The sequence below is a fragment of the Lichenostomus cassidix genome, chromosome 15 (genome assembly GCF_008360975.1).
Source record: "Lichenostomus cassidix isolate B80296 chromosome 15, HeHo_3.0, whole genome shotgun sequence".
Classification (NCBI taxonomy): domain Eukaryota; kingdom Metazoa; phylum Chordata; class Aves; order Passeriformes; family Meliphagidae; genus Lichenostomus; species Lichenostomus cassidix.
The window spans coordinates 8605838-8633052 of record NC_139496.1 but is presented as its reverse complement, the minus strand read 5'-3'; the positions used below and the strand labels follow the sequence as shown (position 1 = coordinate 8633052).

The window sequence follows — 27215 nt, the reverse complement described above, 5'->3', positions numbered from 1 at the left end:
CAGCTCATCCATTCTAAGGAGCTCAAGGCTCTTCCCAATATTAAATGCTTGATATGCATCACTGCTGCAAGGGAGTCACAATTCTTCTCATCCTAAAGACTGAAAAACTGAAGTGTAAGGCAACAGCACAAAACCAGAAAAAGGTCAGATACTCCTTCACTTTTTCTGTCAGATGTTACACATATGCCGAAAAAGTTCTGAATCCACCAACATGCAGTTGAAAGACAGAATGTCCCCAAGAATTCTGAAGTGCTATTTTTTTTATACCCAAATAAGTATGAAAGAGATCTTGAATCTTAGATTGAAGTACCTTGCTCACCTACAGTAGCTCCTGGTTCCATTGAACTCTGACTGTGACTTGGAAAGTTGGGTGTTGTTGGAGTATAAGGTAATACAGGATCTGGCATTGTCATCACTGGATTAGTGCTGACAGGCGTTGGCTGAATAACACTGACAGGAGTAGAGGTGGGAGAAAGGATCAAATGTTGAACTGGGTCTCTGTATTCTGAGAGATCAATTCTCTTTCCCAGACTGGGGCGAGGAGGATCACATGTTGTGAGGTGCTGATACATGGCAAGTAAAGCTTCTCCTAAACACTTCCACCTGCAAGTGGAAACACAACAGAATCACAATGTCTTCAATTCTTGCCACATTATTTTCTAAACTATATTTACAAACCTAACAGCATTCAAAATTGTTTTTCTCCAATAGCTTAGAGATAACATGAGAAGCTTCCCAGTGGGACAGCAATACACATTTAAGCGTCAAAAACCTGTCCCATCCCTCAAAAAATGTCTTTAAAAAAACAAGGTCCATGCAGTAGCTGCTGAGGAAGTTATATCACAAGCTAAAAAAAGCAGTGTCAAAGAAACAATTTTCAGGTTGTGCATTCAAACAACAAGAGTAAAAGAATTCACCCCTATCCACAAGCAGAAGCAACTTCTCTGCAACAGGAACCCCATGCAGAGTCCATTAATATTCCAAAAATATAATTTTAGTACAAAAACCAAACTCCAATCCTTTATGCCTTAATAAAAACATATATAACAACTTATTAGTATCCTTATATCTTCCTACAAATAAAGAACTGCAAGTTTTTTCTGAGTTTTCATTATCCCATTAGTAAAAACAATTTTTTAAAAGCTAAACTTGCTTTGACATTTACATACAAACTAGTCATATATGAAAAATCCAATAACACAGTTGGAATAGCTGCCAAATCATTCTCTGATACCATACTTGTCTTTTACATCACTGGTTTAAAATAAAAAGTTGGGTTTATGCTAAAATCATAACCACACCAAACCAACCTACAAACCAATAAGAAAACACTGGGGTTTGTTTTTATGAGGAAAAAAAAAGCACGTTCTGAAGAAATCTGAAGCACAATATAGTTGTCAGAATATGTGCTTCAGAGGATCTCTTAGAAAAGAGAAAACATAAACACGTACGTGAAAAAGGGAATTGGCTGCACCAGTCTGAGGTCTGGCTCTCTGTCACGCACCAGCAAAGCTTGTCTTTTCTTACGTAGCTCAAGTGCTTCATTTATGATTCTTCCAGTTTCAGCTGCACTCACATTTACATTATGGATAGACATGTCACTAAGAAATAGTGAGAAATAGAGAAATAGAGAAATAAAGGTAAAATTTTTTTTGTTGGTTGGTTTTTTTCTTAAAGCCTGGGGAAGATTAATTTAATATCTTCATAAAACATACGAAAAAGCAGCATTACAAGAAGCATCCACATAACATTATGTTACCAACTTGATGGCATACATACAGAAGTGTCAACCATCAGAAACCTTTGCTCTGAATGATCAATTAACTTAGACAGATCCTGTAAATTTTATGGGCCTCTACTTTCTTTTCCCACTTTCCTCGTATCTACTCATACTATAAAATCCATACAGAAAGAAAAGCAGTAAAGTGTGGGGGGTTTGGGTGACGTTTTTTGGAGGGGTAAGAGTTGTTTGTTTTGATTTTGGTTGTTACTGTTTTGTTTTAATTAGGAAAACTAAGATGGTTGCTGCAGGGATCAGGAACTAATAAGTAAAACAAAGGCAGATGATTACAACAGATATATGAGTGAGTATGAAAATAAGTGAGCAGCAACAATGGATTCTTTTCCTCTTTCTACCTCCCTCCAAAAGTAACTACTGAAGAACCTTCTGTCAGCAGCACTAACAAACAACATCACTATTCAGAAGGCAGGTCAGCAAAGTATTGCTATCATAACCTAAAGTACAAGACCTCAGCAGGTTTTTTGAACAATCCCAAACAATCCCAAACCAAAAATTTACACTCCAAAGGCAGTAAATACTCTAAGAAAACATTCACCATTTGAGGAACATCCTTAAAGAATCTTTCTGGAGGCAAGGCTGCTCCTCAAAGATCTTCTCCTTCAGAACCAGTCCTTTGCTATACAGACAGTCTTTTTCCAAAGCTTTGCAGATAAAGTACAAGCATGCTGGCAAAGAAAGAGAAATTGAATGGTCAATAGCTGCTTTGGTTCATTCAAAGCTCCCATTTCTGGTCCTCACATACAACACTGAATTCCACCTAAATGTTTCACGTACATGAATTAGTCCAATTGCTTTGTAACATGTCAAGTAATTACATGCATACAGTTAAAATAACCTATTATGTCTTCCTAGGTATTATGTCCAGAAAATGAATACAATTATTTTTGTTTAAACAATGTCTGCAATACATCTATCACTTACTTTCAAGACTCCACTACAGAAGAAATTAGGATCATAAAACAGAATCACATTTACCATTTTTATGTTACCAAATGTCTTAACTGCAGATTCCATTAGTGCAACAAGCAGTGTATTCATTGCTGTAACTACAATTAATCCTGCTAGGCCACAAACTAGACTGTAGTTTTGCACGCAAATCCTAGAACTATGCAGCAGGAAATTACTAGAAAGACAAAACAAAAACACTTGGAAATGAACAGCGTACAGGGGAACTTCCTGCAGAGAATGTGATCTAAGAGACCAGGACATCTATTTTTAGGGTAACTAAAATTTATATAAACCATCATACTTTATCATGAAATAAAACTTCTACCATGAAGTAGAAGTATCTACCAAACCCTACTGCATTGCTTACGCAAGATACACTTTAACCTATATGACTGCATTGTTACAATTTTTATTGGTATGTAAAATTACACTTATATTGAGATGTTTTCCGTGCATTGTACTCACTTGTGTAGTCACTGAGTGTATACAAAATTGTGATAAGGTTATCTAAACAAGGCCAGTGATCAGGATTACACCTGAGCCCTTCTTCAAAAGCATGACGAGCCAAGGGCAGGCGGATCAGTTTTATTGCCACACGACCAATTTTATACCAGAGGTTGACATCAGTGGAGTCCAGCATTACAGCCTAGAAAGCAAAACAAACAATATCATCCACATTTAAAACATGCATATCCACTTTGCTGCTGGGGCTGGCACTGCTTTAGTTTTCAGCAGGATCACAACTGCTTTGGGGACTGAATGGTGGACCAATTTTATCCCATACAGCATCAGAAAGTACATACCACTCAACTATACATTCACATTATGTTTGCTGAGTGCATATATCTGTATTTTAGAAAGTTTTTACAAACAAGCCTTAGCTTTAGTGTCTTATTTCAGCTGCACTGTACCTCCAGATAGAATTCCATGGCTGTCTCTAAGTCATCCCGTTGTGCTGCCAGTTGTGCTAGGTTTTTATAGGTGGAATATTTTAACATCAGACCTGGGTGTTTCAGCCCTTCTTTCTCATCACCAGAAAGAACTGCCTAGAAATGATAAAATAAATGCAACATGGGCATTAGGAATCAGACAAGCAACATGAACAGCAAGCAACTTGCAAACTGATAATACTGACATTTCTAGTTAGCCAATTAGAAATGAAGTAAGACAAAATACAGTAAAAACAGTTTCTAGAGTGTCATTTTCTCAAGGCCACTGACCTCTCGCAGAAGACGAATCTCAAGCAGCTCATGATAAGCTTTAGCAGACTCTTCAAATCGGTCATGTTTCTGAAGGTCCAAAGCTTTGTGGTACAAAGCAAAAGCTTCTGCTTCCTGTGATTTAAAGAATTAGAATGTATTTAGTAGGACAACTTCATTAAATATATTTACTACGTATATCAGTGGTTTCACACTTTTAATACTTCCTGCTATACAGCAGATTATTTGTGTTACTGACCTAAAATAACTCATTGGAGTGAAGTTTTAGTTTGCTAAAGGAGAGTTCAAAAGATACGATAGTAACACAACTTTCATAAAAACATTATGGTTGAACAATCCCTGCAACAGGAGGACAAAACGCCCATCAAGACAAAACTTCATTAAGAGAACTGTGAGTTTACTTACCTGAGCTTCCTTTGTCTGTGTCTTATGACTTTTGAAGGTACCTTCATAGTCATCCTCAACTGTGGAGCTCGCATTCAGTGCTGCGATTCGAATCTGGAATGACAGTTGAGGTGACAAGGAATGTGACATCTACATATGCCCCAGCTTCCTTTGCAAACTGGATTGTACTCTTTTTTTAAATTAACTGGGACATGAACAATACTGAGAGATCTCTACATAAAGTCAAGAGCTGTAATTAACTTAATCATCATTAATTGCAAATAGTCAAATATCAAAACCATTTCCCATGCAAAATCAGCTGAAGAAACAAAATTTCAAGTGTCTTGCAAGCAACAGCTTCCCTAGAATAGACAGGTGCATTACAGTGATTTTTTTCCAAATTCTTAAATTTACCAATAACTACAGTCACTCCAAAAACAATGTTCTCTTTATGGCAATTTATTCGTAGTCCCAGGGAAGGAGAAAATTTTCAATTTTATTTCAACCAAAACATCTCAAAAGCCATCTCAAAAGCCATCTCAAAAATCCCTTACCATGTTCACAGCTATTCACAATGTCTTTCTCCAAGAATAGAAAGAAGGGTATGTCACAAACAGGTCTGGAAAGCAAACAGGATTAGAATATTTATTCTGCTCACAAAGAAAGCACTCAGAAGTAAAAGACAAGCTGGGAATACTTTATAGCCATGTTTTAATAAACAATTAACCACTACCCCATGCCAAGAGATAGACAACTCAACCACTGAGGAACAATAACACTAAAGGGAATTTTAACTAGAGACAGAAAATAAAATACAAAGTTAAACACATTCATTACTTTGGGATAGCTTGCATGAGTCTAGTCCTGGTGGTGAGGGGAGGAGTGAAAACACTGGCAACATAATTACAGACATAAGGTTAAGCACGTACTATATAACAATCGGTGAACATACATTAATTACATTAACAATATTACAACATGAATCCTTTTAAACATCAAAGCTAAACCCAAAAATGCTTCTTGAATACTCATTTTATGAGCAAAGATCATTACAGCTCTCAGATATTTACAGAACAGGAAAGGGAAAAAATGGAAGGTTATCCACGTCAGAATGACTTTGCAGCAAGGCCATAGTGGCTGGTGAACCCACTGCCCAAAGCACTGTCTCTGCCTCGAAATTCCTCTGATTAAAACTTTTCATTAGTGCCATCCCTGCAAGAACAGAACCAGTGTTCTTTCTGAGTATACCGACCAACCTCTACAGACCACCGCTAATGCAAACACAAGTTATAGCTACTGCATATACACTTAGATCTACTAGATTTATGCAAACAAAAGAAACAGAACTTTTATTAACTAGCATTTCTTCATTCTGAAAAAGCATACTAATATTTCCAGTCCTTTTTATCACTGATAAGAAGTTTGAATGGGTAAATACACCTTTGTAAGTAATTTTTCCTCATAACTAAGCCCATATTTTACATTAAATTAACTGCTTGAAACATGTAGGTAAAGGCAAAAATATATAAGAGCTCTGTGCTGCTTTTATAGGAAACCTTCACTGTTACATGATAAAACCTTCCCATCAACTCAAACAAGAAGATGACACATGCAAGACAGCCTAAAAACAGTCTTTAATATGGGAGACTACATTAATAGAAGAGTAAGTCCAGAATTAACCACAGCAGGAAGCAGTGGGAGTTTCAAACTATAAGCTGAATTAACTCATAAATCATCATGATTAGTACTGCATGTAGAGAAAATAATGCTTTGACAGGAATTTCATTCATTCAGCAATGAGAATTTGCTTGCCCATGCACCACTTGTTCTCCTCACTTGTAGCTAAATCAAACTGACAACTGCACAGCAATAAAGCATTTTTCTCCTTAAGTCACCAAATAAACATTAATAAAACCCCAAATCTCTTTCAGGACAGATTCCTTGTCTGCTTTCCACATGAAGAAAATATATGCTCAGAGATTAATGGTTACCTCTTTCAAATATATTGAATGCTACACATTTTGACAGAGTGTAGATGTTTATGACAACTAAGTAAGTCAGTCTGTATGATCCCAAATCAATTACATATTTAAACTGAGGGGGGTTAAGTCCACATACAAAAATGCCTATATTCAGTAATATGCCCAAGTCTTTTGCTGAATCCAAATAATCTTGCTCAAGGTGGCAGAGGAATTCAACAGCAGAGACTACGGTCAAGACTTTACTTCAGAGGTTAGAGTCTTGGGGAAACTGTAACCACAGAAAACGTCGGAAAACTATTTCAATTCTACTTATTATTTACACTGGAACTTTGTAACATACAGTAATTTAATAACAAACATTTAGCATCTCTCCTGTTCTCAAGCTGAAAGCACAGAACCAAACAGAGCTGTGTAATGCTCCTAGAAAACAAGGGCAGGGTGTTGCCTCCATACAGCTTTTGGGGTGTCAGGCACGTGGGAGGGTTTAGTTCATTTTGGTTTAAACCAGGCACTGTACATGGCTGCAAAACTACACTGACTGAGTTACACCAGTGTCATAGCATTTAGGAACCGAGTATGTCGCTACAAGCACTTCCAGAGGAAAACAGGTACATCAGATAAGTAGGAAAAAACCCACTCTTTCATATTAAGAATTACAAACCAGTTTAAATTTTTTTCAGCTGTGTCTCAGCTATAAATCTGTGGCTACAACAGGTGTGCACATCCTGAAAAGGCAACAAGCCTCTTGCTTTCAAAATCTTCTCTTTTACCTTAGTAGTTTAAAATTTAAGTGGATATTTCCAATGTCAGCTCTTGCTCCCAGAGCTTGTGTTCTTAACTTCTAAGTAAGAAACAAAGGGAGTGTCTTGGGCTTTCCCAGCTTTTGTTGTTGCTGCTACACTTGGGATGCATACACTGCAGATACACGTTTAAAAAAACACTTGATTTTTGGTTTGGATTTCTTCTTTTTTTAACATTGCAAAGATCCGCCACATTTTAACACAAGCCTATTTTACCGAAGAGAGGGGCAGGGACGCTGCTCACGCCGCTCGCCCGGCACACAGGGCGGCTCACAGGGCCGGCAGGAGGCGGGAGCCCCTGCCCGCCTCACGCCGCGGCTCCGCGGAGGGAGGGGCAGGGCAAGGCCGCCCGGGCCGGGCTCTCGCTGCCCTCACGGGGCAGGGCCCACACGCCGGCTGCCCCTCCGCGGGGCCGGGCGGACGGGACACTCACCTCGCGGGGCCGCCCCCGGCATGCCGGCGCCGCTCCCGCGGGACTCCCGGGGCGCTGCCGGGGCGCTGCCGGGGTTTGCCGGCGCGGGTCCCTCAGGCTCCCGCCGCTCCCCCGGGAGCCGCCGCACCGGCGGTTTCCCCGCAACCGCCTCCGGAGCCCCGGCTCCAACAAGGCAGCGCCTCATTGGCCGAGCGGCGCTGCCCCGACCAGCCAATGGGCGCGCTGCGCGGCGGGAGGCGGGCGGGCGGGCCGGGCTGAGGGCGGTGCGGGTCACGGAGCGCCGGCTCGGTGTGGCTGTGGAAGAGTCTGAGATCATCCAGCTCGGGACAGAGCAGCACCGTACCGACCGGACCAGGGCACTCAGTGCGCGTTCAGCCTGTCCGGAAACACCTCCAGGGACGGTGACTCCGCCACCTCCCTGAGCAGCACGGTCCAATGTCTTAATCAGCCTTTCTGTGGAGATATTCCTCCTGATATCCAATCTAAACCTCCCCTGGCGCACCTTAGGATTCTGATTACTCCAACACCGAAGGTAATGTGACAGAAAAGTCATGCTGGCCTTTACCTCCCCTGGGCAGCCTGTTATCTGCACCTGAAACACTGGGTCTAGGTGTTTACTGGCCCCTGGAAAAGCATCGCCATTCCCTTTCATTGATCCACCACCTTCAAGAATTAATACGTGCAAGGACTGATCCCACTCAAAAGCTGTCAGGACAGAAAAGTGTTTCCTGTACCTCTGGACAGTCTGTCTGAACCATCGACACTGGTACCACGAGCATTCCTTTCCAAGTAAAGGTACTGTCATTATCTTTCAGCAGCTCAACTCCAAAATGTGGAGCTGGTCGTCCAAATTGAATACGTCTGGGGAATTCCCACAGAAAAATGGTACAAGGGCAGAAAGCAGTTCCTTGCCTTTTTGTCCCTCGAACACCCTGTCACCCGCACAAGCAACACTGGGCAGAGCTGCTTTCCTTCACTAATTGAGGCATGGTCATCCTCCTTTTGGAGCCCACCTGCACAATTTGGACTCTAACTTCAGAAATTAGTAGGTCTAAAGATTGCTCCAACTCAACAGGTGTCTGGAAGGTAAGGAGTGACTCTGTCCCAGGAGCTTCAGACACAGCTTGTGTGGGTATGTGGGCAAAACCCTGAACATGTGTGGAGCTCCCACCCAAGGGGCTGGAAATCAGCCAGAGGCCACTGGGTTTCTCTAAAGCTTGCTGTGGAGCTAGCTGCAGATGCCCCTGGCATATAAGGGAGATGTTTCTACATGATGGTGCCAGGATGATGTGAAGCCAGGCACCACTGTGACAGCTCCTTGTGTAAATAACTTTATTTAAGTGTAAGGTGGTCATACAGCAGTGAGTGTTAAAGAGCAGATGTGCCATCTGCAGCTCCACAGAGACCTCAGGACAGCCCAAGGACAGACAGACAGGCAAGGCCCCACCTGTGGGATAGAACCTCATGTTTATATTCTCCTGTTGCTACAACACATCACATCACACTGATGAAGGTAAGTTTGTGCTCAAGCACTGCACTGGATCGCCATTTAGCACTCTAAGGAAGAGTCCTCTTCATCTCAGTCTTCATCTCAAAGGTACCATCTCCAGGGTCCCCTTTGTGTTCATGCCTTTCTTTCCATCACGACACACCAACAACAGGGTTGCCATGAGCAGCAGCATCACACTGTTGTGTTTGGACAGTGACTTAAAAAGCTATCACAACCCTGTAGTACTTTTCTGTCAGTAGTGCCCTGCAGCACCCTCAGGGCCTCACTGCTCTTCTCTAGTGTAAATACACAGAGTTATTGTCCATAGTTCAAAGGTTTGAGGCTAGGATATGGTTACTCAATATTCAAAATCAGGGCATTACCTTTCAATTTGAACATATGCCTATACAGCATTCTCAAATAACAGAGGCCACTTTGGGGACCAGAAATACTTGTTAACTTTAGAAGGTTAAGCCTGGGATGTTACAACAGTAAAAAGATCAACCATAGCTGGGAGATACTAAATCCAAATGTCAGCAGACTCCAGCCTGTGGAAGAGGGACAATCTGCACATAGCATTCAAGGGAAAGGGATTTTATAATGTCATTGCTGAGCCATAGATAAGGGTGGTGTCTCTGATTTTCTCCAATCTGAGGTGTGAAAAATGTTTCCTGCTTCTGTTGGTTCTTGTGTTCATGCTCTACGGTGGGTTCCAGGGGCCTGCATAGCCCCTTTGCAGGTTACCCTTCTTGAGTCCCAAAATATTATCAAACCTACGCTAACATTAGCACAGTGAAGGAACATGAACTTGCTTACGTCTTCCTGCTCAGCTCTGCAATACTGGGGAAGTTGTTCCCAGGCACAAGCCCACACTGGGAGCAGCCATGGGTAAGAGGAAAGCACAGAGCCTGCAGAAGTCCCCAGAGTGGCCAGCATAGCCCAAAACCAGGCAAGCTGAGTCCCAGGGCTGAGCAAGTTTCCTCTGAAGGAAACAAAGGCTTTGGCAAGGGTTTCTGGTTTTTACTTCAGGAGGCAGAAGGACTTCCAGGAAATGAACCATCTACAAGATCAGAATTTAAGTGAGATAATTTTCTGCATTTCAGAATATTCACCTAAGCAGGTGCAAAGCCAGGGCTGTCCACCCCCTTCTCTGCAACACAGTACTCCTGTGCTGGTGTGTCTCAGACTCAGTTCACCCACCTGTTCATTACCTGAGTTTCAAAAACTTTTAGTTGAAGAGATCTCCTGAGAAAGTGGGGAGACCTGGGTGGCCACGATGTCTGTCCCCAAGCACCAAGATCTACAAAGCCCCAGAGCTGTGAGCCAAAAACCTGACACTTATCAAAAGAAGCTTTAAGAAGTTTATTAACCAGATGAGGTGTAGCCCCCCAGGGCGATGCACAAATTTGTGTTTGGTAGTATATTCCTGACAGATTTGGCAAACATAGAAGTTATTTACAGTGTATAGGGAACAAACAAATTTAAATGGTAATTATAAGGAATATTTTCAATAATCCTGAGACCTCAAGCCATAAACAATTAAAACTCCAATCAGAATGATGAAGGAGCACAGAAGGCCCCTTCAGCCTTGTGTTCCCATGGACCCCCATGTCCCAGGGACGTGCTCTCACCTTTGCTGAGCTTCCTGACCGTGACCTGACCAAGTCACAAAGTGAAAGGGAACTGACAAATGTTTTCATTAGTGGAAGACAGAGACAACATTCTACATAAAAGGTACCCTGCTCTTGTTTTAATAAAATGCCATATGTATTCCAGTTATAAGGTGAGGGAGTATATGGGTCCTAAAAACCCAAAACACTTCTCAGTAGAAACACTGAGCTAGAAACATCAGCCACAGATCACAGTGAGATGCTGTATCATCCCAAAATTCCACATAACAGCGGGGTGAGGAAAAGGACACTGAACTAACAGTGAATAACAGGAATTAACTTGCAGTAGCAGAAAATTGAAAATATTTTCTGGTAGCACAGTGCAGGTCTTCAGAAGCGACTCTCTCCTCTAGACATTGCCATCAGCACACAGATATTCAGCCCTGAAAATAACACTTTTTAAGAGCTGGCACAGGAGGTGGCACTGGTAGAGCACAGAGCACAAGATTTGACATGAGCTTTCAATGCCTAAACATCTCTCCCAAAAATCACCTCTCTTTCCAGAAAGGGTTTTCAGAGGAGCCTGAAAAATACAAGAATTTGACTTCCAGGTCATCTTTGCTGGCCTGGGAGCCTTCTGCTGCCACAGAGAAAGAGAAAAAAAGCCAAGTGTTCTAGAATTAAACTTTACACTGCTACAAGCAGCTTTTTCTAGGCCCGGGCTTGAGACAAAGACCATGAACTATTTCAGTAAAATCAGTGCAATTGATTGCCTCACTGTTTGGCTTTGCGTGTACAGGATGCAAAGACAAAAGTGAATCATTCAGGTGAAGGTGTAGAGCTACACAGATTTGATCACAAGAGGAAACAAGTAGATAGACAGAGCTGGTCATCACTGGGTTGCCTTCATCATTGCTTTGTTCCAGCCAGCCACTCAAGGGATCACAGGAATGTCATCACTGTCCTGTTCTTGCCGATCTGCCAGGGCTCCAGCGGGTAAAAGCGGATGACGATCCTTTTGGGTATAAGAGCAAAAATGTGGACAGGAAACATTAAATATTATTCCTGCTTAGTTTGCAACATGGTAGAAAATCTGCACTAGGGTCTCACTGTTTTACACTTCAGGGTGTTAATTTAACAGAAGCAAACATAAGGTGTATATGGACAGGGTACAAACAGGTGCCAGACTTCACCCCCACAAACAAAAGCAGTCTGAATTTCAGCACTTTAAATGAGACACTTGTCCATTTTAGAAGGATCCATGTAGTCCATAATCTTGTCAGGGATTTATCCTGACAGCATCCAAGAGGCTGGGAAATACTATTATCATTCTCCTTTGGGGAGCTGGGTAAGAGGGGCAGAGAGGGCCATGGATGACCTTCAGGAACAGCCTTGTCCCAGCATTTGGTATGGTGACTCCCTGTGAAGCTCTACCGGTTCCCATGGGGTTTCACCATCTGGTATTACTGATCTTCAGCAATGCCCAGACTGTTCAACAAGTGCATACCGGTCTATGGTTTTATCTGGTCGCAAAACTCATGTCTGGGATTCAGCATCCAAGAGCACTTAGTGTTTGCAATGTAGTCTTGGATTGCAATGTAGTCTTGGATCTGTATTACAACTTAACCTCCTGGAGGCCGTGAGAACTGCCACTATCCTCATTTACTCTGAACATCCCCTTGTACTTGTATGTTGTGTTCCATGTCCATGGACCACACAGACCCGTAGGACTGATTGGGAGGACACTCTCCCTGCCCTTGGCGTGAGCACGGTGCCCCCCGGGCCGAGCCCCCGCCGGGCGGCACTCACCGCTCTTGGCCGAGGCCCAGCTGCGCCGTCAGCACGTCGAAGAAGCGGGCGCTGTGCCGCTGGTTCTGCTCCGCCGTGCCCACCACGCCGATGGAGGAGACGACCAGCTGGGCGCAGGGCTCGGCCGAGCCCGACAGCACCATGGCCAGCCCGCTGCGCACCGTCACGTTCACCCGCTGCCGGGACAAACACCGTCAGCCCCCGCGGCCTCCAGCCCCGCCGCTCCGGCCCGGCCGCCCCCTGCCCCGCCGGCCCGGCCCCGCTCACCTCGGCCGGTTTGCCCAGGATGTCCGCGGCGGCGGTGCACAGGGTCTGGGCCAGCCCCGGCGGCAGCCGCTCGGCCGGCAGGCTGGTGTCCAACTCCACGAACGGCATCGCGCTGCTGCTCCGCGGCCCCGCACCGCCTCTGCCTGCGCCCGCGCGGCCCGACGCGGCCCGGCCCGTGCCCCGCCCCCGGAGCGGCGCAGGCAGCGGAGCCCCGGCGAGGGCGGGCTCAGCCCCCGGGACCGCCCGAAGCAGCGCCGGGCCGTCTTGCCCTGCCAGTGCCCCGTGGCCTGTGCCAGCCCCAGGGGGGATTCGCGGGGCACTCTGCTTCACCACAGCTGCACCAGCTGGCTGCCGGACCTTTGGGATTCACCATGGGTGCTGCTGGGATAGGTATTAAAGGCTGTGAGACCAAAACCATCATATCTCACTGACTGATGGGTAAAATGAGTTTTGCGACGGCCCTTACTGCCAATGGAAAAACATTTCAGGTCACTACAACAGACACCTCTGTACAGGGAGGCTGAGAATGGAAATGCAGTGATTTCTCAGATCAACCAGCACTACAAGAAATTAAAAAGCAAGCTGAGAGGTTTACTGCTTCAGCCAATGTGTATTAGTTACAAGGACTTTGAGCAATCAGGACTTTGAGCTCCCAAGTTGATAAAAAGTGACCCTGGCAGGCTGGCTCACAGGGACAGTCATCGCAGGTGCCTAAACTACAGATCGGAGGTTTCTCAGAAGCTGAGCTTCTGTCCAGTGAGGTTCCACATGCTTATTTACAGCAAAGTGTTATGAATCTGCTAGACTAAAAGGTCATCTTGTTTAAGGCACAAAACTGTTGGAAAAATTTGCCTTGTGTAATTTGACATCTTGGTTTTCTACAATTCTAGACAATGCTAATGAAAACTGATGATATTGCGCACTTTTTTGCTTAGGGAATTGCTTGGCCTATGCTGCTGCTAATGAAGACAATACTGGCACAAAGAGTCATGTGCAAAAACCAGCCAGGAATAAGGCAGGGAAAAGACTTCTAGGACAGAGTAATATCTAGAACTGAAATCTTGGTGAAAAACACCATGAGAACACAATAGGTTTTATAGACCTTGCCAGCAAAAATGTCAATAGCCAAGACATGGTAGTACTGGGGCGGGGAAAAAGCAGTTATTTGATTAGTGAGAGAAGCAATTTCTGAGTTCCATTACTCATTTTGTTTTAGTTTTTACAGGAAGAGTTTCTTGCCAAGGATTTCAGGGTAAGGTTCAAGGGCAACAAAATACATATGAATGGAAATATACAGATATATCTTCTACCAGTTTCTGCATCCTTTACAATTTGTTATTTTCAACTGAAGAAACTAGAAGTGGTTGGATTTGCTCAGTTTTACCTCATAAATTGTGCTGCAATACAAAAGGATTTTGTATTTGAGCTATAGCTAAGCAGAAACAAACAGCCAAGAAAAAGAGCCCAAAAGCTCCAAAACAACTCTTTGCCCTTTTATTGTGATGCATGTGTTGCTCAATGCCACAAAACCTCCCTTATTACTTCAGCTGCACAGGGTGACTTACTTGGTGAACTTCCATTCAAAACAGTCTCAGAAGAGCATGTCTCTGCATTTTCTAGGAGAAATGTGGACTGCTGTTACAGTATTACCACAGAAAAAAATCCTGGTTTGTGTGCTGTTATACTCCCTTTCAAGAACACACTGTCAATGCATTCTTTCAGGGTACTCCCTATATAATATCAATGTGGTATTTTAGGTAGGCAGTTATTCCAAGGCTGTGGCCACCAGCAGCATGAATCTCCAAGAACAGCCCCTGCCACATGTGTACTGGCAGACAGAGCACCAACAGAACCCAGGCTTTCAGAGATCTTCAGTAGTTAAACTGAAGAATTACAAAGATTCACAATTGTAGATGAATACAAAGAAATTTCTCAAAGGAACCTCGAGGCAAATAGACATGTGGAATGTACATGGGCAGCCAAGCAAGATGCCTCAGCAATAAGAAACTTTAAAAATTCCAATTTTTCACTTCTGTGAAGTAGTTTTGTGCTCTACTTGTCTGTGCAGGCACATGCTGGGAAGATGAAGATCAGGCACTCTTTGCAGTACAAATGTTAAAATCTCATGAAAACAATGATCCTTATCTTATTCAGTTCTCTAATGTTCCCAGTTTATAGACTGGCTCAAATTCTATCAGGAAATACCATTCTTGTCTCTACCATCTCTGAGAAGACTGACACTGAAATAAAATCCAAATGCCCATTAAGTGACCTGTAGGGCTTCAGCCTTCTGTATAAATTTAATGTTTTAGATCTTAAACTTTCCCCAGCTTCCACCCCCAAAGATACAAGAAAGACCTGGCCAGGGGGGAAACACTCTGCAGCATCTGTGTTAGAATTACAGTGCTCTTTCCAGTGACATGCAGAACTGGGTATCAGAGAAGAAGTTAAAAAGGGAAAAAAAAAAAGCAGGAAAAATGCTAAGATAGGTTAATTCATTTCAACATCTTCATCAACACAGGTGCCAGTTGCTCTTTCAGCTGTGGATCAATTTGAATATTGCTCAGTTCTTTGATATTGAGGATCATCTCATGGGCTTGGAAGAAAAGCTCTTTCCCCACAGCATCCTCCACCCGCCTGCGCCACTCCCTCAGCCTGGGTCTGTCTTCAAAGATGTCACAACCAACTCCAACAGGCTGCAGAAAGGGGAGAGAGCAACAGTGAGGCTTTGGGCAGTCACTTCTTTACCAAAACAATAGGCACTAGAAATGCACCTGCAGATACAGGTAAAGGAAAAAAGATGAAGAGCTTATAGAGGAGCAGCCAGAAGGAAGGAAATCTCCTCTGGTCGGGTGGACACAGAAGTTAGCCTGTATTTTAAAGAGCATTTGCAAGTCAGTTCATGAGTGCTAGAATAGCTGTTAAATACAGCATAGATAACCACATTCTGTGAGAGATTTTCAGCCCCAGCACTGAAGATGTGGCAGGCTGGCAGTTCCAGGGACTACTGTCCAGTTTGCAGTACAGAGTGCTGTATTATACAGCAGCACCCCAGCACAAAATGTTAAGTGTTTATCTGAACCAGTGTCCTAGCTGACACAATCTACCCCTTCTACTTTCTGCCTGTGCCACTCTCTGGAACACAATGTCGAGAAGAACTGCTGTTTTTCAGTTCCTTGGACACTGAACTGGGAGAAAGAAATCGCTGCTGGGCTGAAGGATCCAGGCCCTGGTGGTCTGGCAGAGAACAACCAGTTTGTAACAGACTTAATTTGATTCTCTCTCTGAGATTGATTCTTTCAGACAGGGCATGGGCAAGTACCACATTCTTGAATGATAGAAATATTCCTATATGGTTTTCTCATTTCATCAGACCTGTCTGCAATTGCTTCTCACTTATATATATTACCTCCTTCTCTGGAGGTTAAAAATAAAGTCATGATAAAAAATGAAGAAGAGATATTGCTAGAGAAGAGAAACAAAAGAGATCTGTTGCAGCCAGCTTTTTCTTTTGCTTGTTTTTCACTGGTTTTCTGAACCCACTCCCACATTCTCCCCATTGTCTTAGGCCAGTTCTGCTGAGATATGCCCTTGCTTCTCCTTCTAGTGAAGTGTTACCACATGCTGCACCCTCCCTGCCCAGCAGCATGTGTATTCCCTTGTGCTGACACTTCTTACCACACGCCAGCACTCACTTGCATCAGTTCCACAATGGCCACAAGATCTGCCAGGGAGATCTCACTCCCAATGATAAATGCCTTGTCCTGCAGAAACCTCTCCTCAAATTGCTTCAGGGAAGTGGACAGCCCCTCCATAACCTCCTGGAGCTTCTCAGAGGGCAGTGGCTGCCCTGTGAAGAGGGGTATCAACACCTGAGGAGAGAAAGGACATAACAGAACAGATAACTATCTTCTCTGGTGGTGGTAATTTAAGTTACACCCCATGATCATCAATGATCCTGCAATAAAGCCACAGAAGGGGATGTCAGAGCTTCATGGATTGCTGCAGCTCCAAGGAGCTCCCAGACAGAGAGCACACAAACAGTCCTAAGCAGCTGATCTGCTGTGACAGGGAACTCCAGCTAATCAGCAGCAATGTGTGGAATGAAATCAAGGATCCTCATCTTATTTTGTGCCTGGCAGCTGTGCCTCCCACCCCACCCTGCTGGGTTACAAAAGAAAAATGGGCAACAGCTCCAGGAAGGACCAATCTCTGCCACAGTCACCCCTGCTACATCCTCTGTTTCGCCAGCAGCTGCCCACCAGCCACCCCTGCCAGCCACCGTGCTGTGGAACTGGGTGCTGGAGGCAGCTGCCTGTCCCTCAGGGTGATGGAGAGGAGGCAATGGTGGTGACTGTGGCAGGAGTGTTGGAAGGACTAGAATGCATCAACACTGGCTGGAGAGGCAGAAATGGCTCCCTCTGTGTGACAGCAGCCATCAAGGCTGGAAGTGGTCAACACCATTTTTATACAAGCCTTTCTGTGGCCTCCCAAGCACCATTCTTTAAACCACCAGGAATTTTTCTGGAGCAATCACATAACTGCAGTCCTTGTGTCTCCCCAGACTTGCTGGCACAGGGGGTGGCTGCCTTTCCGTGGTATTTTTCACTGCTCACAGAGGTGTATGCACCACTGGAGCCCACAGTGTTTCACAGCTATGCTGCCTCCACCTTCCACAGCTAAAGAAGTATAGTTTAGTCAGAGAATCAAAATTAAAGATACAAATTTCAATCAGTGTAAGTGGATTGAATTTCTGCTTACTGCTAGTATATTCAACAATTCAAGCTGGGATTGCTTAATCCAAGCCAGGATTTTGGCCAAATACATGTGGAATCTATTTCATCAGAAAATTCATGGCCAAGTGATTCCAATTATGCATGATGGGATCTTTGGGTAAAATCACTTGAAACAGCATCTTCTTTATTTTCCTTATCTCAGGGCAGTCTATCTTCTCCCATTTCTAGCTAATATGTTTCTCTTACATGGTGGCTTTACCAGTTTCCATATTTACAGTTATTCTGAGGACCTTTTCTGCATCTAGGTTACCTAATCATCAACAGCAATTAGTTGGATTTCTTTCCCTTGGAGCACTGCAGTTACAGCCTGCAGAGGCTAGAAGAAACTGCTTCTTGTATGAATCTGACTCATATTTGAATTGCTTCTCTGTACTCTATAGGCAAAAAATCAAATATCAATAAATTCAAGAAGATAAATGAGTCCTGATTTTGTTAGGCACAAACAAGGGCAAACTTTACAATGGAAGAGTGAAGTTCTTACCTGTTCACTAGCAATACTGATTTCATCTGAAATTCTATACCACAGCTGTCCTTGCAGGGCTATGTTTGCACTTGGGTCTCTCTAAAGATAGTTACATTAACTGTCTGTTGAGTTAGCTGGAAATAGGTATCCATCAAAATCATCTGATACTAAATGATTTTGTAGCTCAGGGTGAATCAGTTAATTTTGCCTAATTGTAAATTGACCTGACTACACTGAGTAAAGAAAATCTGCCTCTCCAGAGAGGCATATAAGTGTGCTGGAAGCAGAAAGCTCCTTCTAGATTTCCACCCTGATGAGGCTGCAGGGATTTGTATGAAGAATGCAAGTCTTTCTGCTTCCAGCAACAAAACACAAGCTCACCAAAGCCAAACTGCCTATGTGCACAGCTGTGCAGTGAGGGGGAGGCCCTTGGAAGCAATAACAAGTCTGTTACATATTTGCTCACAAATCCAGGCTATGGAAGTCTGTTGGGTTTGAGACCTTCTGTACCAGACCTTCTTTAAAGGAAAAACTAAAATGGCCAAAGCTGCTTTTGCCAAATCCTGATGTTTATAATTTTGGAACAGCTCCCTCTCCAAAAGTTCTTTTCAGCTAGGACTGGCCCAGGTTTGTTATTTCAGCATGACAAACTGTCTCTGAATTGGGGCTTCTCAAATGCTCAGTATTCTTACATTACTTTACTCATGTTTTCACATTCAGTCTCCTTACCTTGATCCACATGGTCTTAGGAGCATTAGCCCGGATGTTAGCATGGTGCCAGGAGAGGTACTCATCCACCTGGGCCCGTTTTTGTATGTCTGAGGGGTACCAGTGGTCAGGGGTGTTGTACTTTCGACTCAGATACAGCAGAATGGCAGTGCTGCTCACGTGGCAACAGGAGACAAGAAAGGGGTCAGGCAGTTATGATGCAGAATGCTTTGGCCTAAGCTCCCTCTTCTGCTCCTTCTCAACTTGCTGCTTCCACTCAAAAGCATTCAGATCAGGATTTCCAGTGGAGTCTAGGGACTACATAAAGGCATCTAGTTCATGTTGACATCAGTGGCCTTTAATCACCTTAGCTTCCATGGAAGCTGGAACCTGCTGGAAAATCACAGCACTTGTTCTATGGTGCTGCTGGATGGTACAGGGGTAAACAAAGAGTAAACCTCCATGATCATCCATCAGTGATGGTAACTCCACTTGCTCCCTGACTATTCTGACCCATCTCTCGGAGACCTGCACTGTTTCTGTGCTTGTGTACTAAATGAAACTCTCTGATGGGTTATGCTGCCTTTTTATCAGGTCTGTCTCCAGCCTGCAGCTTCCACTGAAGTCAGTGGAAGTCTCAGCAAGGAAACCCTCCAGAATCTTTTTGTGTTCATCCAGCTGTTTATACTTTCACTAACTGGCAGAAGTCAGATGGAAAAATATCTTAGTCATCTGCAACAATACTGAGGCTGTTACTACGAAAAAGATGCCACAGAGAATGTACTGACAAAATGGAAAAAAATGCAGACACCCCTACCACACTGATACAGTTTGGTAGAAGTACTACAGTTCAATTATTTCAGTATTATGACACCATTAACCAGTCTGCGTATAGATCCGTTAATGTAAAGCCTAAATTTTATCTCTGTAGATGTTCACTCAGCCTTTATGACTAATTTAGATGAACAGAATTCTTTCCTAGAGTAAAAGGGATTTCTTTTCCTAGGGTGAAAGGGATTTTTATAAGCTTTAAACATTTCCCAGAAATGTTTATAATCCCATTTTGAGGTAAGTGCATTCAGGATGAGATCAAGAAGCTAAGTCAGCTGAGTTGTTTACATTCTGAAAGATAATTCAAACAGAAAATGGAAAGAGATCAAATGAGGTTATAATATTAAAAATAACCAGCATGTTCATATATTCTGTGATCTTTAATTATTCCATGGCAATAACATCTTCTGAATGCAGCACAGATTGCTGGTACCCAAAGAAGTCTAAGGACTGAGTTCTTACCATTCCGCAAGGGTGAAGTCTCCGTCCTTCAGTGCTGGTACTTTCTTCAAGAGGCTGACTTTGCCAGCACCTTCACTATTTGATGGCCCTAAGAATATGAACAGACAAGTCTGAGGTTAGAACTGTATCTGCCAGTGAATGATAAATGAAATACCTGCAGCCAACTGCACAATCAGTGAACTGTGTGAGGTTTTCCTGATACGGTCATAGTTCACAATTGAAAGGTAATGAAATGGCAGTCAGTGTAAGAGCTGTCTGCAGAGGGCAGTCGGCTCAGGCTGGGCACACGGCATGCAGCAGTTTGTATTCCCGTACAGGAGTTCTATTGCTTGACTCAGGTACCAGGATTACTTGCAAAACTTACTGACAGAGTGGACATTCGCTAGGGGCAGGGGAGCTCAGATACTTCGACACTGCATTACTCGCAACTCTGTGTTACTCCTGGCTCTGCATACCAACCTACTTCTGACAGGAGAATGCAAGAGGAAGACACCATCCTGTAAGCATTTAAACTGCACAGTTCCTTGGAGGAATTAACAGCTGACTATCTGGTTAGGATTTCAGTTTCCCACTGCTGGCACCAGACTTGCCAGTCAGCAGTTAAATGCCAGGGAATTGTACAACAGTCCAGGAACAACTAAGTAAGAAAAGCTGTGAGGAATTTGTTTGCTTTGTGTGTTTTAAGTGCTCCTGAGAAGGAGATGTGACATTTACGGTGCAAATCCTAATCAAAACAGCATGACCAGCAGGAAGTCTTGTACAAAAATCCCTTTGTTCAGAAAAAACCCAAAAAACAGGATCATTAACTTACAGTGATCTCCATCTTTAAGAACTGTTTGTACACATTGAGGAGGCAATGGCAGTGTCTTCTTTACTGGACAAATGTGCAGCAGGAAAGTGTTCAGGAAATAAAACCAGCCTCTGGACAAATGAGTTTATTTGCAGGTGGTTGGGGAAGGGGTGGGAGAAGATAGGTTGCTGCATTACAATTACAGACTGATTTCCCAATATCGATTTCACATAAGGAGTTAAATCAAGCATACCTTACCACCTGTTCTTTCTATCTGACTGGCTTCTACTCTGTTTCTTCTTTGACAAGTGCATTTTTAAAATTCCAGTGTATGTAGCTTCATCAGAGACTAAGGTTTCCATTCATCTGCTATTTGAAGGGATTCAAACCCACATCTTCCATCTCATTAGGAAAAGTCTCTGGGTACCTGCTGTGACAGTGGCTTCCAGTTTAGCGGGGTAAGAGGTTCCGTCTGCACAGCAGAACCATGCAACACTGTCAGGAGAGGTACGAAGACAGAGCTTCTTAAGAATAAGAATAGCCTGACAGAAAGTGCAAGTTAAGCCTAATAATTGAGAAAACTGAGTATAAAAATAAAAATGCCCAAAAATCAAGCCAGCGGGCCAAGTACAAGGTGCCTCACACCCGTGATTTGTATCACAGAAACAGCAAGGCAAATGTTTGCAAATCTATGGTCTTGCAAGGAGTTGTTCAGGGAAACTGCTTGGTTCTGTGCATTTAGAAGGGCTCCAAAGGCTGGTAGTCATCCTACACCCAGCTCTGGTGAGATCTGTAGCATGCAGTTGGTCCTTGGAAAAATGCAGTAGAAAGTTGCCAGTCAGTAATGCTTACAGCTAATGAGCTGTAAGTCCCTTGTCAGACCGAGCTATTTGGTTGTCCTGCTGTCTGTGTTTATTATCCAGGGCAGCAGGGAACTAAGAAACAAGGACATGAGAAGTAAGCAGTGGGCGAGGATAGCCTGAATCAGATTTCAGAGAGCTTTCATCATACAGCAGTCCTAGCAGGAATATTGAGCGTATTTGTTCCTGATGGGACTGACATGCCATTACAGCATGTTGGACAATAGGTCAGTGTCTGTTTCAAAGCCGGCACCACAACCCAGAGATGGCATCTTTTACTTTGGTTTGTACAGGGTCTTTGCACAGAGACATAAAAGACCTGTGCTGAGACTCAGCAACTGAGCTGTGAACTGGTAAATTCCCTGGTGTGAACACTAACTCCAGGCTGCTGCATTGGGACCTACTGCTTCCTGTAGGAAAATAGAGACCAATATTTGTATTTGCAGTTTAGCAGAATTTAAGCTTGTGCATCTCTTCCAGCCAGCAGAGCCAGCCTTTTTGTTTAGTGGTATTAGGTGGCCCATCTTTACAATTTCTGTGATGTTGGCTTGACTTATGGTTCTGTTTAACATCAGTTGTATCTAGTACAGTTAGTTATTGATGACTCCCAAGGATGGATACACACACACACACACACACACACACACACACACACACACACACTCTCTCACACACACACATAGTGTGTATTGTTGGGCTTTGAGGTGTAACTTAAACAAGCAGACTATACACAGTCAAAAAGCAGGGCAGGCTGCACACATGAGGAAATCTTAAGCATAAGACATAGTGCAGGGAAGGAGGTTTATTGGTGGGTGAAATAAACCAGAAAAGAGCAGTGGAGGAGATTTTATGGAAATAGAAGGGGGGAAATCCCAGTTTATTTGCCAATCACATACCTGCCTAATCATCCCCTCAGCCATGGGTTTCCAAGTAATATACTTAGCCTTAGGCACAAAAGTAACAATTTACTAGGAAAACGCAACATTTAATTGGACAACAGTCATACAGCTGGACGAGCCTGAACAACAGAGTGTTTCTGCGAAGTACAGCATTCCCAGAAACTCCTCGGCTGTCACTGTGACTAATTTGCCAGAAATGGCTAGAGGAACATTCCTTGGAGAGCCACAAAAATAGATGCGGCAGAGCTACGAGACTGCTCTGGGAACAGGAGCCGCACGGCCAAACCACTGCGTTCAATGCCCCTGGGCAGCGCAGGGATTCAGCATCACTTGGGTGACCCTGGGAGCTCGTCCTTCCCTCCCACCGGGCAGAAGGACGCGCTGCTGCTCCTGTGCCGGGAGGCGAAGGGGTTCCCCCGGGGACCGTGAGAGCAAACCTCCGCCAGGTCCAGGGCCGCAGCGGCGGGTTCAGCCCGGCCCCCGCCCGGGGATCGCGTTACAGCGCCGAGCGATCGCGGTGCCCGTCCCGTCCCGCCCCGCCCGCGGGGCCGCCGCCCGGGGAGAGGCTCGGACGGGCAGGGCCGGTGCCCGCCGCGGGGACCCTCCCGTGCCCTGCCCTGCCCTGCCCTCACCTGCGCGGGGCTGCTCCGCGCCGCTCCCCGCCGCCGGCTTCTTCCCCAGCACCGAGTCTGCCAAGAGCCAAGACACAGGCTGAGCCAGCGCCCCGCAGGGCTGCGCCCGCCCCGCTCCTGCCGCCTCGGGGCAGCGCCCGTCCCACCTTTGAACAGCTCCACGTGCTTGAACTCGAAGGGGATGTTGTTGCTCCGGGCGAAGATGTAGATGGAGCGGCAGGGCTGCGAGAGCAGGTCCAGGTACAGCTCCAGCCCCATCCCGACCCGGCCCGCCCTGAGGGGAGCTGCCGCGGCTCTGCCACCGACCGCCCGGAGCCGCCCTGCATGGGCCGGCGGGGGCCGAGCCGGCCGGGCGGGAGGTGCCCTCCGTCCCTCCCTCCTTCCCTCCCTCCTCCGGGCCACTCCGGGCGGGGGGCGGCAGCAGCGGCCTTGCGGGGCGGGGGCCGGGGCGAGCGGATCTGCGCCGTGGGGGAACCGCGGAACGCCAGTCTCCTGCGGGGCACGCACTGGAAGGTGGCGGAGGACCCCAGCAGAGCCCCCCAGCCCGGGTAGAGGCGGGGAGGCACGGTGGAGTTGGGGCAGGGGTTACAGAATTCCCCTTCCCACAGCGTCTGGCGGCTCTAGCCTGCTGTGGCTGGCACCGTATCTATTAACTTTCCTTCAGGAAGGGAAGGTAACGTGAGTAGTGATAAACTGCGAGTAACGGTCAATTACCAGCCTCAAAAGAGAGGCTGGCACTAAGCAGTGAAGAGAGAGGGGGTTGACACTGCCCTCCGCAGCCTTGGCTGACACCGCAGGGGCTCAGGAGCCACTCTCACCCACAGCATCCCACTGTGACTCTCATAAGGTAAATGCTGAGTTTTGTGACAGTTCTGTGCCACGCTGCAGACAGGGCCTTTGCACAATGTCCTCTAAGCCAGCGTTAATCATGCACTGCCAGATCTCAGTATGGTTTTCAGTTCAGAACATAATTCTTTGGTCACACAGTCTCTGCCGAGTGCTGCAAGGTGACATCTGAATGGCAGTGAAGTGTGGAGGACTTCTCTGTGGGCATTCTGTCTGCATACTCACTCGAAGTGACTTTCCTCTCTCCCTGGTATTTGTCCCTTTAGATTTTCATGCAAGTGGAAGAAAACTAAGGAGGCTTAGACTCAATTCAAGCCTTTGCCCAGAGCCTGCAGTGTTTCACAGCTGTACGATTCAGGAAGGTGACATGCTGGCTGAGTGCAGGAACTTCTGGAACAAATAGAGCAGCTGAACCACTCAGGGCAAAGTCACCCTCAATCAAACCCACCTCAGCTGCGCTGACACCTTGCTATCAGTGTTGTGCCAGAGAGCTTGTATGTCACAAACAAATCTTTGGAAAGAGCCATGGGAACCTCAGGGAGAGGGAACTGGAGGATCAGTTGCTCTTTTTCTTGTGTAAGGGATGATGAAAAGGGTGGTGAAAAGGCTTGGGTACTGAGCTGGGAGCTTGTGGACTAGATAAATTACAAACTGGAACACTTCCAGGGGTTTAGAACTTTCAGATTTAGAACAGCACTGTAAGAATTTTTTCAGTTTCTCAGCCAGAACAAGGAGAGGGGCTGTGCACACCCTTCACTTCCCCTGCAGCACAGTTCACCCTCTAGAGCACCTGCACCCAGCACCAATATGCTGGAGATCAAGGCTCATAGAGTGTTGTGGCAGGTGCTTGAGTTCAAACTCCTTCAGTGCAAAGGAATCTTAAATGCTAAGGGAGTGGGGAAAAGGAGAATTAAAGTGGCTCTGCACAGGTCATAGTCAGAGAAGTCTTTGTGCTTCAAAGTGCTTCCATGTTCCCACACTGAGATATCATTCAGAAGAGTGTTGATCTCAGCAGTGTGCAGCAACATTAGCAGTGTGGGTTCACTTTGCTCCTTTATTCATGGTTCTGTTGATCCATTAGTCCTATCTGAACTTCAAAGATCTTTTCATGTGCCTCCTGGAAATGTTCCTTCCTTCAGTTTTTCTCCAATTTGCTGACTGCACTGTTCAGCCCACATAACCAAAGAGGTATTTTTATCTGGTTGTGTTACAGGCCATTTGATTGATTATTCCTGGCTCCAGGCTAGTGCTTCTAGCACTGTATTTTCATTTGACTCCATCACCTCAAAGACCATTTTTCCTGCCTTTGTCTTCTCTGTCAGCATTTTGGAAATAGGAACAAGACAGAAAAAAATGCATTAAGTTTTGCAGTTTATTTCTTAATAATTTAGAAAATGTCTCCAGATGTTTTTCTGTTTTTTAAACATTCCTCCTATTTTGTGTGTTCCAGCTTCATTTTATTCCAGAAATCACACTTTCTCTCATATTTCCAAATAGCCCTGGCAAGAATTGAGGAAATTGAATTGAACATGTTCGATTAAACTGACACATTAAGCTGACAGTGGAGGTGTAACCCCTCTCCCTTTTCCGGGTGAAAGGGGAGTGGACACTCAACAGACCTTGTACCAAGGCAAGCAAAACTGTTGCAAAACCTGTTGGGTTTTGGCAGGCAGCTCCCAGGGCTTTCAGTCTAGGAACTGAAACCAGACAAGATCCAATGACACAGAATAACACAATGCGGAGGAGGAGGGATAGCAAAAGGCAAAGTACAAGGATGAGCAGCCTTATCTCCATGATCTGAGAAAAAAAACAAGGGAGATTTTTCTGTTTTATAACTCTGTGGCCATCCAAGGAGTTACTCTAGGGAGGTGCTTTGTCCTGTGAACATAGAAAATCCCAAAATGCCACTGGTCACTGTGTACACACCAGGCAGAGACTATGGGAAAAACAATTTAAAATCTCTTCCTCTCACCATGACCCAGCTGGAGTGAGGCAAGTGTGCTTATCCTTTATGAAACAGCAGTGGAGGAACACCAGAGAGCCAGCTCTGAACATAGTTCCAGCTTGGTTTTGAAGGCATCCTTGCAGGAGTGCACAATGGGTGACATTTAAAGAAGTTGTGCCTTATTCCAACAAGCAGAAAATTGGCTCAAGACTCTTACATGGAGCTCTTGTGCTACAAGTATCATAAATAAAAAAGTTTAAAAAAAGACACTTTATTTGCCTTGGCTTGTGCAGTGGTTTGCATGCAGAGCAGCCCTATCTGGAGATTCTGCAGGGAGATGTGTGTCACAAAAGGCTCTGCTCCCAGGTCCATTTTGAGGTCTGTCAAGATTAGCACCCTGCAAAATAAGCTTTTAGTTTTGATTATTTCTCTGCTCTGCTTATACGTGAACAGAAGTTGTGGGAAACATTTATAGTGCTGGTAGAATTTTGCTCTCTACAAGAAAGGGAAAAGTTGAAAGTCAGGGAGAGTACAAAAGGTGCCAACAACAGCATGCAGCGAGGCTGGGCAGCCTTGGTAGGGCAGCGAAGGCACCTCTTTAATTGCAGGGGTGCAGAGCAGCCCAGCTGGTGACTGTGGTAAAGCTGCAGGGAAGGAAGTGGTTGTGGTACAACGTAAACAGCTCTTGAGGCTCAGTACTGCTGGCAACTGCAGCAGGGCAGCATCGTCAGGGATTGCTGCTCAGGCACCAGCCATGCAAGCACTCTTAGGGCCAGAAGAGAGCTGCTGTCATTGACTTTACTCACTGGCATGCAACAGGCCCTTCTCAATAAATTTACCAATAAAAAATCAGGTGAGAAGACAAATATCCCTGCATGCGTCAGCACTGAAAGGGTTTGAGGGCAAATGTGCCTTTTCACCATTGACATTTAGGATTTTCTGTAGGTTGGAAGGATGGAAGTAAGGGGACCAGCCTGCTTGGTTCCTATAGCTCAGCCCACAGGCATGTGCATTGCAAACTGTGATTCATGTGGCCTTTTGAACTAAAGGGCAGGTTTACTCAGGAAACAAACAGAAAAGCCAGCTGGCTCATTCCCTAAAAACAGTAGATCCAGCTGAAAGAATGTGTGAGACTTTGAGCAGCTACAATCACCATTTCTGGGCACTGTAATAACTTGACTTGCATTCAGACAACTGACATCTCACACCCAGCATACTGTGCAGCCTTCCCTATGGAAGG

The 27215-nt window shown here is 45.0% G+C and overlaps 3 protein-coding genes across 9 annotated transcripts in view; all 3 read right to left on the bottom strand.

The window, feature by feature from the left end:
• Nucleotides 1-7725, bottom strand: part of CABIN1 (calcineurin binding protein 1) — a 104642-nt gene extending 96917 nt beyond the window's left edge. For 4 of the 7 annotated variants that reach the window (XM_085075937.1, XM_085075943.1, XM_085075940.1 and 1 more), the window contains exons 1-9: nt 7569-7725; nt 4908-4972; nt 4375-4467; nt 3970-4083; nt 3661-3795; nt 3215-3395; nt 2337-2466; nt 1452-1601; nt 311-603 (exon numbers count right to left, since the gene is read on the bottom strand). In XM_085075937.1, the coding sequence (XP_084932063.1) occupies nt 311-603; nt 1452-1601; nt 2337-2466; nt 3215-3395; nt 3661-3795; nt 3970-4083; nt 4375-4467; nt 4908-4910 (1099 nt within the window). In that variant the 5' untranslated portion in view covers nt 4911-4972; nt 7569-7725. Of the gene's footprint in view, nt 1-310; nt 604-1451; nt 1602-2336; nt 2467-3214; nt 3396-3660; nt 3796-3969; nt 4084-4374; nt 4468-4907; nt 4973-6471; nt 6604-7568 lie in introns of all 7 variants that reach the window. The other 3 variants (XM_085075939.1, XM_085075941.1, XM_085075938.1) reach the window with 2 other exon arrangements.
• Nucleotides 7726-10404: 2679 nt separating this feature from the next.
• On the bottom strand, nt 10405-12944 carry LOC146430341 (D-dopachrome decarboxylase-like). The gene is made up of 3 exons (XM_085075936.1): nt 12744-12944; nt 12477-12652; nt 10405-11682 (listed from the first exon to the last, which is right to left on the bottom strand). The coding sequence occupies exons 1-3, from the start codon at nt 12849-12851 to the stop codon at nt 11610-11612; spliced, it is 357 nt and encodes a 118-aa protein (XP_084932062.1). The 5' UTR covers nt 12852-12944; the 3' UTR covers nt 10405-11609.
• A 1271-nt stretch (nt 12945-14215) lies between these two features.
• Nucleotides 14216-23545, bottom strand: LOC146430340 (glutathione S-transferase theta-1). The gene is made up of 6 exons (XM_085075935.1): nt 23331-23545; nt 23185-23241; nt 20004-20091; nt 18732-18882; nt 16439-16615; nt 14216-15439 (listed from the first exon to the last, which is right to left on the bottom strand). Exons 1-6 carry the CDS (start codon nt 23440-23442, stop codon nt 15239-15241), a joined length of 786 nt encoding a protein of 261 aa, XP_084932061.1. The 5' UTR covers nt 23443-23545; the 3' UTR covers nt 14216-15238.
• Nucleotides 23546-27215: the final 3670 nt, after the last annotated feature.